The sequence below is a fragment of the Ranitomeya variabilis genome, chromosome 1 (genome assembly GCF_051348905.1).
Source record: "Ranitomeya variabilis isolate aRanVar5 chromosome 1, aRanVar5.hap1, whole genome shotgun sequence".
NCBI lineage: Eukaryota > Metazoa > Chordata > Amphibia > Anura > Dendrobatidae > Ranitomeya > Ranitomeya variabilis.
This window is the reverse complement of record NC_135232.1, coordinates 905,743,168-905,759,235: the sequence shown is the minus strand read 5'-3', so window position 1 is coordinate 905,759,235 and position 16,068 is coordinate 905,743,168. Positions and strand designations below refer to the sequence as shown.

The 16,068-nt window shown below is 41.9% G+C and overlaps 1 protein-coding gene across 1 annotated transcript in view; it reads left to right on the top strand.

Moving 5' to 3' along the window:
- Positions 1-15,497, top strand: part of MCUB (mitochondrial calcium uniporter dominant negative subunit beta) — a 156,782-nt gene extending 141,285 nt beyond the window's left edge. Inside the window, exons 2-8 of the mRNA XM_077278973.1 lie at positions 2,505-2,574; positions 3,250-3,420; positions 4,418-4,525; positions 8,424-8,584; positions 10,210-10,413; positions 13,801-13,917; positions 15,303-15,497. Of these exons, the coding sequence (XP_077135088.1) occupies positions 2,505-2,574; positions 3,250-3,420; positions 4,418-4,525; positions 8,424-8,584; positions 10,210-10,413; positions 13,801-13,917; positions 15,303-15,380 (909 nt within the window). The 3' untranslated portion in view covers positions 15,381-15,497. The remainder of the gene's footprint in view (positions 1-2,504; positions 2,575-3,249; positions 3,421-4,417; positions 4,526-8,423; positions 8,585-10,209; positions 10,414-13,800; positions 13,918-15,302) is intronic.
- The last annotated feature ends 571 nt before the right edge of the window (positions 15,498-16,068 follow it).

The following is a 16,068-nucleotide window of genomic DNA, read 5'->3' as shown; positions in this document are numbered from 1 at the left end:
TCACTGGGCAATATACTACGTCACTGGACAATATACTACGTCACTGGGCAATATACTACGTCACTGGACAATATACTACGTCGCTGGGCAATATACTACGTCGCTGGGCAATACACTACGTGCCTGGACAATACACTACGTGGCTGGGCAATATACTACATGGCTGGGCAATATACTACGTGGACATGCATATTCTAGAATACCCGATGCGTTAGAATCGGGCCACCATCTAGTGTATGTGTATGTGTGTGTATATATTGTGGATATTTTATTGCAATTAGTATTTTGTCATGTCACCCTTACATTTTATCACCATCTGCAGTCGTTTAGGCATGGATTCAGCAAGGCTGGCTAAGTATGTGGAGTCCATGTTTACCCACAGTGTCTTCAGCATCTCCTTTAGATTGTTGATGTTGCTGGGTCGTGATGCACAACCTTTGAGCCTCCCCTGACCAGCCTGAAAGTGCTCTCATCACTAAACATCACTTTCTTCCACTCTTCAGATGTCCACCCTTGATATTTCTTACAAAAGGCAAGCCTTTTCTTCTTCATTGCTGCTGTGAGCAGGGGCTTCTTTACGACATGGCAACTTGGTAGACCCAGGTCCTTCTGCAGGCGGTGATGAATTGTCCTAGTTGCGATGTTCTGGAGGAGCATGGGGTACTTGTTTTTTAGTTCAACGGCAGTTATAGAAGGATGTGACATCACTTCACGCTTCAGAAGCTTATCAGTCCTTGGTGAAGTCTTTTTTACGTGTGCCAGAGCCTGACTTCCTCTGCGGTACCATCCCAGGAGGCAATGATGCCGCCGACCGCTTCAGTTGATAAATTGCTTCTCTTGACACTCACAGATCTCTAGCTACAGCAATCACCGAATCCCCCTTCTCGAGCAGAGTCAAGGCACGGGATTTCTCTTCCATTTTAACCCCTTCAAGTCGCGGCCCTTTTTCGGTTTTGCGTTTTCGTTTTTCACTTCCCTCCTTCCCAGAGCCATAACTTTTTTTATTTTTCCATCAATATGGTCATGTGAGGGCTTATTTTTTGCGGGACGAGTTGTACTTTTGAACGACACCATTGGTTTTACCATGTCGTGTACTAGAAAACGGGAAACAAATTCCAAGTGTGGTGAAATTGCAAAAAAAGTGCAATCCCACACTTGTTTTTTGTTTTGCCTTTTTTGCTAGGTTCACTAAATGCTAAAACTAACCTGTCATTATGATTCTCTAGGTCATTACGAGTTCATAGATACCTAACATGTCTAGGTTATTTTTTATCCAAGTGGTGAAAAAAAATTCAAAACTTTGCTTAAAAAAAAAAAAAAAGTGCCATATTCCGATACCCAAAGCGTCTCCATTTTTCATGATCTGGGGTCGGGTGAGGGCTTATTTTTTGCGTGCCGAGCTGACGTTTTTAATAATATCACTTTTGTGCAGATACGTTCTTTTGATCGCCCGTTATTGTATTTTAATGCAATATCATGGTGACCAAAAAAACGTAATTCTGGCATTTCAAATTTTTTTTCTCGCTACACCGTTTAGCGATCAGGTTAATGGTTTTCTTTTATTGATAGATCGGGCGATTCTGAACGCGGCAATACCAAATGTGTAGTTTTGATTTTTTTTTAATTGATTTATTTTGATTGGGGCGAAAGGGGGGTGATTTAAACTTTTTTTATTTATTTTTTATTTTTTTTCACATTTTTTTTACTTTTTTTTTTTTTTTACTTTTGCCATGCTTCAATAGCCTCCATGGGAGGCTAGAAGCTGGCACAGCGCGATTGCCTCTGCTACATAGCAGCGATCTGCTGTTCGCTGCTATGTAGCAGAAAATCAGGTGTGCTGTGAGCGCCGACCACAGGGTGGCAATCACAGCTGCCGGGGATCAGTAACCATAGAGGTCTCAAGGACCTCTATGGTTACCTTCCTGATGCATTGCCGACCCCCGATCATGTGACGGGGGTCGGCGATGCGATCATTTCTGGCCGCCCAGCTGGAAGTGGTAGTTAAATGCCGCTGTCTGCGTTTGACAGCGGCATTTAACTAGTTAATAGGCGCGGGCAGATCGCAATTCTGCCCGCGCCTATTGCGGGCACATGTCAGCTGTTCAAAACAGCTGACATGTCCCGGCTTTGATGCGGGCTCACCGCCGGAGCCCGCATCAAAGCGTGGCTTCTGACCTCGGACGTACAATCCCGTCCGAGGTCAGAAAGGGGTTAATATTATCTCCCCCATTGTGTACACTTTTAAAAAGTGAAATTATGATGTGGATTTTAGATGTAAAGTTTTTTTTTGCTGCGCAAGTGTAAAGATTTTTTTTGCCAGCACTATATGTATGTATGTATATTTGTGTGTGTTTTATTTCACAGCGTAAAAAAAGATTCTGCAGTTCCCCTGGTTGCCACGTTCTGCTGCAGACAGTAATTGAGTGAGACTGACCCCCTAATTTTCTTTTCGTGATGCCGGTTATATTTTCTAGTAGGTAATTTTCCTTTTTCTTGCTTTGTAGGCTAGACATGTGAGATGCAGGTTGCCGCTGTGCACTGGGGTTTTATACAGCACACTGTCTCCCTCTAGTGGTAAGTTACGTATACTGCACAAGATGCATGGTAATGTTTATTGGGCTGGAACTGCAGAATAATGTAATGTACACGGCCTTGCTTGCTTATCATAGCATATCTCATCCCTTCCAGCATTTCACAGGGTATTGCTATCAATAAAGTTGAGATTTATAAGTTTTGTGAATGCACTTTTATGAGATTCAAAAATAATTTGTAGAAAGAAAGTCTTGTGTTTTTCTATTAATTTATTATTATTTATGTTGGTTTCACTTGAATACAGTGCGTGAATACTTTTGCAATAACAAGAGACATGATTATGTATACTTGAGCATTATGCTTGGCTAATTAAGAATTGTCAAATTTAAAGAAGTTGCTTACTACTTTGATATTGATGACCTATCAAAAGGAAAGGGTATCCGTATCAGATCTGTTGGCGCCTGACACCCAGGACCCCCATTAATTAGCTATTATCGGTATTGGCGGCAGCTGGATGTAAGCAGTGTATGGCTTGGAGCACAGTAGCTCCATACACTGATCAGTGGCCTCTCCTGGGTACTGCACAACAGTTTCTATAGTAGTGAAGTCTGGGTGTCAGACCACCACCGATGTGGTATGCACCACTAATACTAATGATCCGTCATCAATATCAATCTGGGGAACAACCGCTTTTAGCTTTTCTTCTTTTCCTTTTAGATGTGACAGTCCAATACAATCATGGGCTCCCTGTTGTCACTCTCACACTACCATCTCGAAATGAACGCTGCCAGTTTACCATCAAGCCCATGACCACAACCGTGGGGCAGTTTTTTAAGGACATCCAAAAGGAGGACCAAGGAGTCGACAAACTAGCTGCCATGTCAACAGGTCACCACTTATTGAGTTGTTATAATATCATTATTTTCCCATGACATAAAATATAGAGGTCTTTCAATTTATTAACGTGCTGTTGGATTCAAAGTAGGTTCTTTTAATTAAACCTCTAGAACAGGAGTGGGGACCCTATTTTTTTTTTTGCCAAGGGCCATTTGGATATTTATTTAGGTTATGTATTTTCCATTTATTCAGGTAGGAGCTAGGACTATATGAAGAACAGGGTATTGGTTATAATCTAGTACAGCATGCTTCATGTTGAAGTTGAATATGGTCGTGTTATATCTGGGGTAGGGAACCTTTCTTCTGCCATGGGCCATTTGGATATTTATACCATCCTCCTCAGACCAAGAAGATTGATCAACTTAAAAATGATCCTGCTATTTGGTGAAACATTTAATGAACTCCCCCTGATGTGACGGGTGGAGCTGCTTCTCTTTGGTGAGACGTGTGAGGTTGGGTGGTATGGATGATTTTGTTGCTTCTCACGACTGCTTTTCCAGGTGTGCTCCGGTCATTCTAGGTGGTGAGGATGGTAGAGAACTGCATATTCCACATTCCAGTCCAATATGTCAGTCTGAACAGTATTTGGCGTGTAGATAAGTGGGCTCCACCGGCAGTGGCTTTACATACTGGTATCTGAGACCTGCTGGGTTTGTCCAGCCCATGACGTTTCTCCGGGTCTACCTTCCATGCATTCTAGCACAAACCTTCCCTATATTCTAGAAACATTATGAAGTATCTGCTTGTCTAAAAGTTAGATTGAAATTTCTATTATCTATTTTTGTTTTATCCAATTTTGGCCGATATGTTGCAATCTTTTGCTGGAGATTTCACCCCTTGTATAACATAGGTAGATTTGCTGTAATTTCTCTTGTGTATTCCCCTCTGGAATATATGTGCCGTCTGAGCATACCTTAAGTGGTGTCTTTAATATATTAAGGTTTTTCCTGTGACCACACATAAGTCTTGCATCAACCTTTTTCCATAGATGGAACAATGTTCTCCTCTTCAACACTGATGAATGTCTTACTGAAGAATGACTTCCAGCTAGTTCTAAACAAATCAACACATCACGTCAGTCCACCACCCCCCATGGGTAAGCGATGGAGTAACGGAAAATTCTGTGTTAATTTCTTAATATATACTTGCATGCCTGCCGCTCTATTCAGTATCCATAGAACAAATGGAAAATACATTGGTGCCGTACTCTGCTCTCCCACAGTCCCATAGACTTTTAATAATGCTCAGTCGCTGCTCCATTCAAGCTCCTCTTAACTGCAATGAGGACGTGGGGCCCCCAGCATAGTGATTACTGGAGTCCCATCTAGCATAGCATTTCCTAACTATGCTGTGGCTAGTTCATAAATATCCATTGTGGAATAACCCCTTAAATGCTTATCACCATATCATGTACGTGATTACATGGGTGATCCCATGTGGAGGGGCTCAGGAGCCAAGCTCTCTCCATACATGGCAGATACCAGTTATATAAAATTATTGGCATCTGTCTCTATCTATGGCAGCTGGGCCTCCTGAAGGGCCCCGTCACCGCTATCTTGGCGCTCATCTGAAGTTCAGCTACGTGCCGAGCTCGAAAGTGACCTGGATTTACACTAAGGGCTTATACCCATCACTGTAAAACCCCCCAAAAAACGGTCTGATATCGGTCCAGAAAAGTGGGACGAGTGTCATGCCATTTTCATGCGAGTACATTGTGATATTTTTCAACGGAACATCCATATGACATCTGTAATACATGCGTAAGCAAACAGGATGCAATGCGTTTTGTTTTTTTTTTTCTCTGCCACTATTCTTCTACAATCATTTACAGGACTATTTACGGTGTTCTATGCTCCAGAATGGTAATGTCTGTAAAAATCGGACGGCACACGGATGGTCCGGCTGCCGTCCATTTATTTTTTTTTTCCTCGCACCCATTGAACTGTATTAACAAATCTCACCCTACATACGAGAACAATCTCCACACGCTGCAATTTTTCGCAGTCCAATTTCAGCTGAGAAATAAATCGCAGATGATCAGGAACTCGTTAAAATTGGTCCGAGAGCAATCCGAATTTTTTTTTAATTTATTTATTTATTTATTTATTTATTTTTTTTATTGGATTGCACTCGTCCGTTGTTCTGGCAGATGACTATGAGCTCTTATACTTATACTTGCCCAAAAAATAAAGTTAAAGTAAAAAAATATATATATATATATATATATATATATATATATATATATATATATATATATATATATATATATAAGCTGAAGAGCCCGGCGTTGCCTGGGTAGTAAATATCTGTAGTTAGTTATAGCACCTCACTTCTCTTATTTTCCCATCACGCCTCTCATTTTCCCCATCACATCTTTCATTTTCCCCCTCACATCTCTCATTTTCTCCCTCACACCTCTCATTTTCCCCCTCACTCCTCTTATTTCCCCCCTCACTCCTCTCATTCCACCCTAACACTTGTCATTTCGACCTCACATCTGTCATTTTCCAATCACTCCACTATTTTCCCTCACTCCTCTCATTTTGCACTCACACCTTTTCATTTTCACCTCACACCTCTCATTTTCACCTCAGTATATACATGTTTGTCATCTCCCTTATATATAGTATACACCTGTATGTCATCTCCTGTATATAGTATATACCTGTATGTCATCTCCCCTGTATATAGTATATACCTGCTGTGTGTCATCTCCCCTGTATATAGTATATACCTGTATGTCATCTCCTATATATAGTATATACCTGTATGTAATCTCCTCCTGTATATAGTATATACCTGTCATCTCACCTATATATAGTATATATCTGTGTCATCTCCTCCTGTATATAGTATATACCTGTATGTCATCTCCTCCTATACATAGCATATACCTGTATGTCATCTCCTCCTGTATATACTATATACCTGTAGGTAATCTGCTCCTGTATATAGTATATACCTGTGTGTCATCTCCTCCTGTATATAGTATATATCTGTATGTCATCTCCTCCTGTATTAGACCTCGTTCACACGTTATTTGGTCAGTATTTTTACCTCAGTATTTGTAAGCTAAATTGGCAGCCTGATAAATCCCCAGCCAACAGTAAGCCCACCCCCTGGCAGTATATATTAGCTCACACATACACATAATAGACTGGTCATGTGACTGACAGCTGCCGGAATCCTATATGGTACATTTGTTGCTCTTGTAGTTTGTCTGCTTATTAATCAGATTTTTATTTTTGAAGGATAATACCAGACTTGTGTGTGTTTTAGGGCGAGTTTCGTGTGTCAAGTTGTGTGTGTTGAGTTGCGTGTGGCGACATGCATGTAGCGACTTTTGTGAGATGAGTTTTGTGTGGCGACATGCGTGTAGCAACTTTTTGTGTGTCGAGTTGCATGTGACAGGTTAGTGTAGCAAGTTGTGTGCAGCAAGTTTTGCGCATGGCGAGTTTTGCGCGTGGCGAGTTTTATGTGTGGTGCCTTTTGAGTATGTGCAAATTTTGTGTGAGGCAACTTTTGCATGTGTTGCAACTTTTGTGCATGTGGCAATTTTTCCGCGTGTGCAAGTTTTGCATGTGGCGAGTTTTCCATGAGGTGCGTTTTGCACGTGTGGCGAGTTTTGCATATGGAGAGTTTTGAGCGGCGACTTTTGTGTTTCGACTTTTATGTGGCGAGGTTGGTGTATGTGTGGTGAAATGTGCGCTGAGGGTGGTATATGTGTTCGAGCACGTGGTAGTGTGTGGCGCATTTTGTGTGTGTGTTCATATCCCCGTGGTGGTGTGGTGATTATCCCATGTCGGGGCCCCACCTTAGCAACTGTACAGTATATACTCTTTGGCGCCATCGCTCTCATTCTTTAAGTCCCCCTTGTTCACATCTGGCAGCTGTTAATTTGCCTCCAACACTTTTCCTTTCACTTTTTCCCCATTATGTAGATAGGGGCAAAATTGTTTGGTGAATTGGAAAGTGCGGGGTTAAATTTTCACCTCACAACATAGCCTATGACGCTCTCGGGGTCCAGACGTGTGACTGTGCAAAAGTTTGTGGCTGTAGCTGCGACGGTTCAGATGCCAATCCCGGACATACACACATACACACATTCAGCTTTATAAATTAGATATATATACACACACACACATACACAGAAGTTCAAATCACCCCCTTTACTCTCATTCGATATAAAAGAGAAAGTAAAAAAAAACAAAAACATATTTAACCTAAAAGGCATTCATAAAAGTCCGATCTCTCAATATCTAAAGCTAATTAAACCCATCTGTAAGCACTGCAATCAGAAAAAGATAAAACCAGAAATGCTTTTTTATGGTCACCATTCCTTTCTATAATAATGCAAGAAAAACAGATCAAAATATCATAAAAACTCAAAAAATAGTTTAAAAATGGTATCAATAAAACCATTTATCACGCAAAAAACAAGCTCAATCAATAGAAAAATACAATTTGATGGGACTCAGAACATGGCAACACAAACTAATGTTGGGGTTTTTTTTTTACATTTTTCTCCACGTAAAGAAAAAACATTTTGTACAAGTTTTGTAGCGTCGTGATCGTACTGACATGCACAGTCAAAAAAGCAATGGCAGAGTTGCAATCTTTACCCACATTTGGATTTTTTTCCCAGTTTTCTGTATGTTGTATGATGCAGTGAATGGTGTCATTTAAAATGTACAACTTGTCCTGCAAGAAACAAGTCATCATATGAATATGTGGATGGGAAAATTAAAAATAATAAAAAAAAGTTATGGCTCAAGGAAGAAGAGGAGGAAAAAATGAAAGCATAAAAACGAAAATTGTCGCAGAGGGAATCTTTACAGCTGCTTTTCCTTCCATATGTATTGTACCTGTTGTCTATCATCTTGAGATGATAAAAAATAAGATATATGTTGATCTACAACCGCTACAACACATTTAGATATAATTAATATTTTTTTTGTTTTACAAGATTGTTTTTTCCCTTGTTGTCCTTTTAGAAAATCTTCAAACTGAGTGCTCTGAACAACTGGACCCAATTAAATGCATGGTTCATGACTTGCATACTGTTTTCTACTATGATGAATATCTGCTCCGGAAAGAGCAAAAGTTCATCCAGAAGTTGGAGAACTTGAAGGAAGAGCTGCAGCCACTAGAGGAGGTCAGTAAATGTCTCTAATCTAAACTTTACAGTTTTACGATGGTCATAAAGCAAGATATTTTAATAGAATATATTGTGAGCATGTAATGGTAAATTTTTTGTTCTATTTCTGAAAAAAAAAACCTGAAAGCACTTATGTGGAGACACAGCATTGTATCTTAATTAACCTGAATTTTTAGCAAGCCAGAAAGAATAGACATTTATCTATATGTTGACTTTGAATTTGTGTTTCTTTCTGGTTGGTCAAGAAAACAGACCTTTGCTCGTGTATGCCTGTAATATTGCTTTGTAAGTTGACATTTGATGTAACATACTGTGCTGTTATCCTGCATGACTAGTGATGTTTGCTGATATGCTAATTATACATTGCCCATGCCAGCCAGTTTGTTGGCATTCAAAACAGGCGAGGAAAATCTATGCAAGTAGTTTACATAATCAAACAATGTGAGTTGATCTTATCAGCATTACCTGTAAAAACTGAATGAAGGACACTTGTTAATTATAAAAAGAAGTTATATGCCTCTGGAGAGTGAGAGAAACCGTCACCAGCGCCTGCGCTCTGCAATTATTTCTCGGTAATGCGCCGTGCACGCTGGCCTGGAACTTACATCAAGTGATGTAAGTAGATCACGCCTGCGCACAGCGCCAGATTCACAGCCCCCCAGTGTGTATAAATGATAACACACTGTGGGGCGGGATCTCGGGCCTCCGCTACACGCCAGCGCGATATCAGTACATCAGCTGATGTGAGTTCCAGGTCAGCGAGCACGGCACATGCCCAAAAATGAGAGCACAGCGCAGGCGCCGGTTACGTGAGGAAACACTGAGGGATGATGGACGGCTGAGTCAGGGGGAGAAAACGTACCCCCCGGACTCCATACAGGTATGGCGCGCAATTTATAAAAGTGAATATAAAATATTAATATTAGCGCTGCAGAAAGTGGCTCTTTTACCTTAATAGGCCCTGGGGGGGTGACAGGATCCCTTTGCTTTTAACAGCAGTTCAGGCAATATGGCCTCTCTTTCAAGGGCAGGAAATCAAAGAATACTACCACCAAAAAATTTAAATAACTATTTTCTTTGTAATTTGTATCTTTATCTGGTCTTGATTAATTAAACCAAAAAGTCTATGATATTATTGTAAATTAAAACACCATACAATTCACTAATTCTTATCAATTAAATACACCTTAGAGAAAAAAAACAATGAATAAATAATTAGTAGTAATGCATGAAAAAAAAAAACCATAGGGTTACTCCTCAGTATTATCCTTACCAGTTTTACAGCACGTTGTATTTTTTTTTTTTTATTGGCCTTCGGTCATGTTGTTAGTGCAACTATAAAGCCTTACTCTCTTACTGCTATTGTAAAGGAGCAGTACACACCGGACCTGCTAATCCATGGTATTCCTGTTGAATTCATCTGAGCATAGTTCTAGGAACATTACTCTGACGCTTTGGTCTCATAATTGTGGCTTCAAGAACCAGCACTAATTTTACCAATTTTAGATTTTTCTACTGTGTAAATGAAAAAGAAAAAAACTACAGTAATCTTCTCGAAACCACAGACCGCTGTATGTTATGTTATCAACCATTGATCATTGTTTCAATTGACTTTCTTCTAGGTGAAAAAGAATATAATGGCTTTAGCGGAGGCCAGAACTACGCGACTCAAGTGGGTTGGGTTAGCACTGCTATCTACGCAGGGTGGAGCTCTGGCCTGGTTGACTTGGTGGGTCTACTCCTGGGATATCATGGAACCGGTTACTTACTTCATTACCTATGGAAGTGCCATTTCTTTCTATGCCTACTTCCTTCTAACTAAACTGGTGAGTCGTCTATTTTACCTTAGACTATGACCCTATTCACAGGTCAGTGTTTCATCGGTTTTTGTAACCTGTGGTGGCCTCAACACTCTGTGATTCTTTCCTTTATGCTATTTATCTCTGTAGGTTCCCCTCCTGATTTTGGTTTACATATAGTATACTGACCCAAAGTACAAGCCAAATATTGTGTGACCTAGGACTATAGTATATGCCTTTAGAGTGCTACATAATGAAAAATTATTTATTTGGAAGTACAAATTTTAAGATATCGAACCGCCGTAAGAAAAAAGTTCTTCCTAAAAGAATTTCTTCATAGTAAAACTAGAATTGAAAAACCTTCCTGTAACAGAACTGCTAATATATCATTAGTTATGAGCGCTGATATTATTCTCTTCTGCCTTTGTTTTATTTCTATTACACCTGCCAATTTTTGAGAAGGGACAGCAGGAAGAATTCGAAAGTGTCACAAAATGTTTCTTTTTTTCTTCAATTGAATTACCGTAAGCCTAGGTTTTCAGCACTTTTTTTTTGGTGGGGAGCAGCGGGTCACAGAGGCAGGAGCCAGCGGCAGTGGCTAAAGCCTGTGCCCGCTGCTAAAGAGAAATTAATATTCAGTACTCTGGCAGTAAATATTAATTTCTATTATCGTGTGCGCAGTTACAGCTACAGCCACCGGCTTCCAGCTCACATCCTACTTACCTTCCCTGCGCGTCCTTGCTGCATCTCGTTTCAGCGCCAGCAGCTCTTCCTGCCGCTCATTAAGACAATGAATATTCACCTTTCTCCACACACATAGGCGTGGAGTGAATATTCATTACCTTAATGAGCAGGGACATGATCGCTCGGCCGGAGGAGCTGCTGTACGAGATGCAGTGAGGGCGCGCAGGGAAGGTAAGTAGGATGTGTGGTTTTTTGTTGTTTTTTTTTATAGGAACCATGCATACAAGGACAGGGATGGGGAGCCATGCATACAAGGATGGGGACGAGGAGACCTGCATACAAGGATGGGGATAAGGAGCCATGCATATAAGGAGGGGATGGGGAGCCATGCATACAAGGACAGGGATGGGGAGCCATGCATACAATAATAATAATAATAATAATAATCATTTTTATTTATATAGCGCCAACATATTCCGCAGCACTTTACAATTAAGCGGGGATATGTACAGACAATAAATTCAATACAAGTTAAGACAATTTAAACAGTGACATTAGGGATGAGGTCCCTGCTCTCAAGCTTACAATCTACAAGGAAATGGGGGGACACAATAGGTGAAAAGTGCTTGTTATTTCAGGTCTGGCAATTATAATAAATAGGGATTTTCATATAAAGCTGCATGATCCTGTCATCAGCCCGTGTGTTTAAGTGCAATAGTCAAGTATCAAGTGCAGTTATCATGAGCATGGAGGGTGTGGAGACAGATGAATAGTAGGGTGCAGATTCAGAGTAATATTTGGAAGGAGGGAACAGGGCAAAGTTAGTTTACTGAGTAGTTGATGTGGTAGGCTTGTTTGAAGAGATGGGTTTTTAGAGCGCGCTTGAATAGGTCTGGGCTAGGTATCAGTCTGATCGTCTGGGGAAGTGCATTCCAGAGAGCTGGCGCAGCATGAGAGAAGTCTTGGAGACGGAGGTGCGAGGTTCAGATTACGGGGGATGTTAGCCTTAGGTCATTTGTAGAACGGAGGGCACGTGTAGGGCGATAGACAGAGATGAGAGAGGAGATATAAGGCGGTGCAGAACTGTGGAGAGCTTTGTGGGTGAGAGAGATGAGTTTATACTGGACCCTGTAGCGAATGGGTAGCCAGTGTAATGACTGGCACAAGATGGAGGCATCGGTGAAGCGGCTGGACGGAAATATGACCCTGGCTGCCGCATTCAAGATGGATTGGAGAGGAGAAAGTTTGGTAATAGGGAGACCGATCAGAAGAGAGTTGCAGTAGTCCAGACGAGAATGAATAAGAGCGACAGTAAGAGTCTTAGCAGTTTCAAAGGTGAGAAAAGGTCGGATTCTGGAGATGTTTTTAAGATGCAGGTGACAAGAGTGAGTGAGTGATCGGATATAGGGAGTAAAGGAAAGTTCGGTGTCAAATATGACCCCAAGACAGTGGGCATGCTGCTTGGGAGTTATGGTTGAACCCTCCTGGGTAATTTCGATGTTGGGAAGAGTGAGGTTAGTAGAAGGGAGAAACACAAGAAGTTCCGTTTTGGAGAGATTTAGTTTCAGATAGAGGGAGGACATGATGTTAGAGACAGCAGACAGACAATCCTTGGTATTTTGAATTAGGGTAGGGGTGATGACAGGGGAAGAAGTGTAATAATTGGGTGTCATCAGCATAGAGATGATACTGGAATGGGGACGGGGAGCCATGCATACAAGGAGGGGATGGGGAGCCATGCATACAAGGACGGGGATGGGGAGCCATGCATACAAGGACGGGGATGGGGAGCCATGCATACAAGGAGGGGATGGAGAGCCATGCATACAAGGATGGGGAGCCATGCATACAAAGATGGGGATGGGGAGCCATGCATACAAGGATGGGGATGGGGATCCATGCATACAAGGACGGGAATGGGGAGCCATGCATACAAGGATGGGGATGGGGAGCTATGCATACAAGGAGGGGATGGAGAGCCATGCATACAAGGATGGGGAGCCATGCATACAAGGATGGGGATGGGGATCCATGCATACAAGGACGGGAATGGGGAGCCATGCATACAAGGATGGGGATGGGGATCCATGCATACAAGGACGGGAATGGGGAGCCGTGCATACAAGGACAGGGATGGGGAGCCATGCATACAAGGAGGGGATGGGGAGCCATGCATACAAGGAGGGGGATGGAGAGCCATGCATAGAAGGACAGGGATGGGGAGGCATGCATACAAGGACATGGACGAGGAGCCATGCATACCAGGATAGGGATGAGGGGGACAATGCATACCCGGCTTATACTCGCATCAATAAGTTTTCACAGTTTTTTATGGCAAAATTAGGTACCTTGGCTTATACTTAGTCGACTTATACACGAGTATATACGGTACTATAGTGCTTTATATGAATACATACATGTTCTTCCCAGTCCCTTAGGCTAATGGAGAACCCAAGCCATATCCCCTAAATATAGACATCCTAAATAAAGCACACCCCTGGCCCATCTAAATAAATATGAAAGGGAGTTCAGTGAGGAGCAAAAAAAGAAAAACACTATATTAGACACCTTGTAAGAAGTTCCATTGCAATCTACAGGATGCATTATTGTAGGAGGCTGTATACTGTCATATAAATATGAGGAAATGTGGGAAATCAAATGTGTGGCTTTCCGATTACTGAAGAATTAGTGTCCTTGCTGGACTGTTAGTAATGTACATCTCTGTTTCAGGACTATGTTTATCCAGAAGTCAGTGACCGTCAATTCCTACATATCTTCTACAAAAAAGCCAAAGTGCAGAAATTTGATATTGAGAAGTACAACAGGTTGAAGCATGAGTTTGCAGAGGTTTGTAGTATACTTTTCAGTTACATTCGTTATTTTCTTAGACTCTTTAGTGCTAGATGCTGTTACCTTTTGATCCCTTCTAATAGCTAACCATGCTTTAAGAGTACATATGTTTATAACCCATAAGCCTTGGCTATGCGATGACTTTATGTAAGAAAAATCAGTAGCAGTACAAAATCTGACAGCAGCATGAGGTAGGGACAGAGAACCTGATTTCAGAAATGCATTACATAGTTTACTGGGTGCAGCCTTTGATAGTCAGTGGTAGCACAGTTGAGAAGCTGAGCTGTGTATAACCCGTCCACACCACAGCTTTCTGTATACATTGTATGCAGAGACCTGCTAATCAGTATGGGGCATGGATGGACTAGGAGGCATGATCCCTCGTGTCTTGTAATGATGATCTGCTGATTAAACACTGACTGTATTGAAACAGCAAAACACAGTCTAATAAGTGACACATGACTGAAATCAGGGTCTGTGCTCCTATATCATGGTGCTCTCAGATTACATAGCAAAAACCTGCAGACAGATTCCCATTAACTATTTAGCGATAAGTGCAGTCCAAAGCAATACATTGTGTTATATGCAATTGGGCGGACTGCAGCGTACACTTAATAGTTAAAATCAATCAGTAACGCTATAAAAAAGTCCTGTGTAACCCAAGCCTAGATCTCAGCCAGATAGCAAGATTATTCTGGACCCTGGCTATAGAAGTGAATGTGAATGGTAAGAGCTGAACCCGACTATCGTTTTCAATGGCCTAATTGAAAGTGAATGGGAGCAACAAGGACATCCGAGTCAGTGCACTTGTTTCCAGTATCGCCATTAGTTTCACTGGTTCTCAGTCGTAGACTTTAGATTTTCGACTCAGTTTCTTACTCGTTAAACATCTGAGCTGTGAGAATGGTGGTGATTAGCGCTTAGACCATTTCCTACCACATTGTAACGACATTGACGTTGTGGCTTAGTATAAGGAAGCCTCTGTGTGATAGTTGGTGTAGTATGGTGACTGTCCCCGGGCTGCACTCGGCACTGTCCCCAGGCTGCACTCGGCACTGTCCCCGGGCTGCACTCGGCACTGTCCCCGGGCTGCACTCGGCACTGTCCCCGGGCTGCACTCGGCACTGTCCCCAGGCTGCACTCGGCACTGTCCCCGGGCTGCACTCGGCACTGTCCCCGGGCTGCACTCGGCACTGTCCCCAGGCTGCACTCGGCACTGTCCCCGGGCTGCACTCGGCACTGTCCCCGGGCTGCACTCAGCACTGTCCCCGGGCTGCACTCGGCACTGTCCCCGGGCTGCTTCAGGTTCTGCTCACATCTGATTGATCAGCTAAAAATGTGTTGATATAATGTCTAACACGATCTTCCCCTTTTTCTCCTAGACTGAGGAAAGCCTAAGGCGGCTGAGAAGTCCAATACAGCTGAAATTACCCATTGAAGAACTACGTGAGCAAGAATAAATTTTTCATTTTTTATGCAGTAGAGATCATTTTTCATGCTTGAAATAATTTTTTTAAATAAACTGGATTCTTTTGGTAACTTCTTTTAGAGATTACAATAAAACATACATGACAGACTTTATTGGTTCATTTACTTAGACGTTGACATTTCTTTTTTCTAGTTTTGAGTGTAACGGTATACTGGAGGACTCCTCATAAGAAATGGACATGGGGACTGTCCATGTTAGGTCTATGAATGATGCTACAAGGTGCTATAGGAGTGCTCTGGTTCAGAAAACCTAGTTTCAAAAATGCTTTTAAGGAAATCTGAGTTAATGCAAAGACTTTCCTCAACCCTTACACCCATCTATTAGCCAGAGCTAAAAGCTGCTACAAAGGGTATGTGTCTCCTGAGGACCCGCCATTCCTGACAGTACTCAGGCAACCCACTGCATTTAATAATACTTTATAAGGGTCCGATTCCCTTTTAACACCACCACATGGAAAATAGACGCTCCTACCGTTTACATCTAGGGGTCTTGGATGGCAGTAAAATACCCAGTGATCTTACAGTGGCCATTTGATATCTACATATGGACTGTCCCTTTATCCCCTTCATGACCCCAGCATTTCGGTTTTGTGTTAACATTTTTCGCTCCCCTCCTTCCCAGAGCCATAACTTTTTTATTTCTCCGTCCATATGGCCATG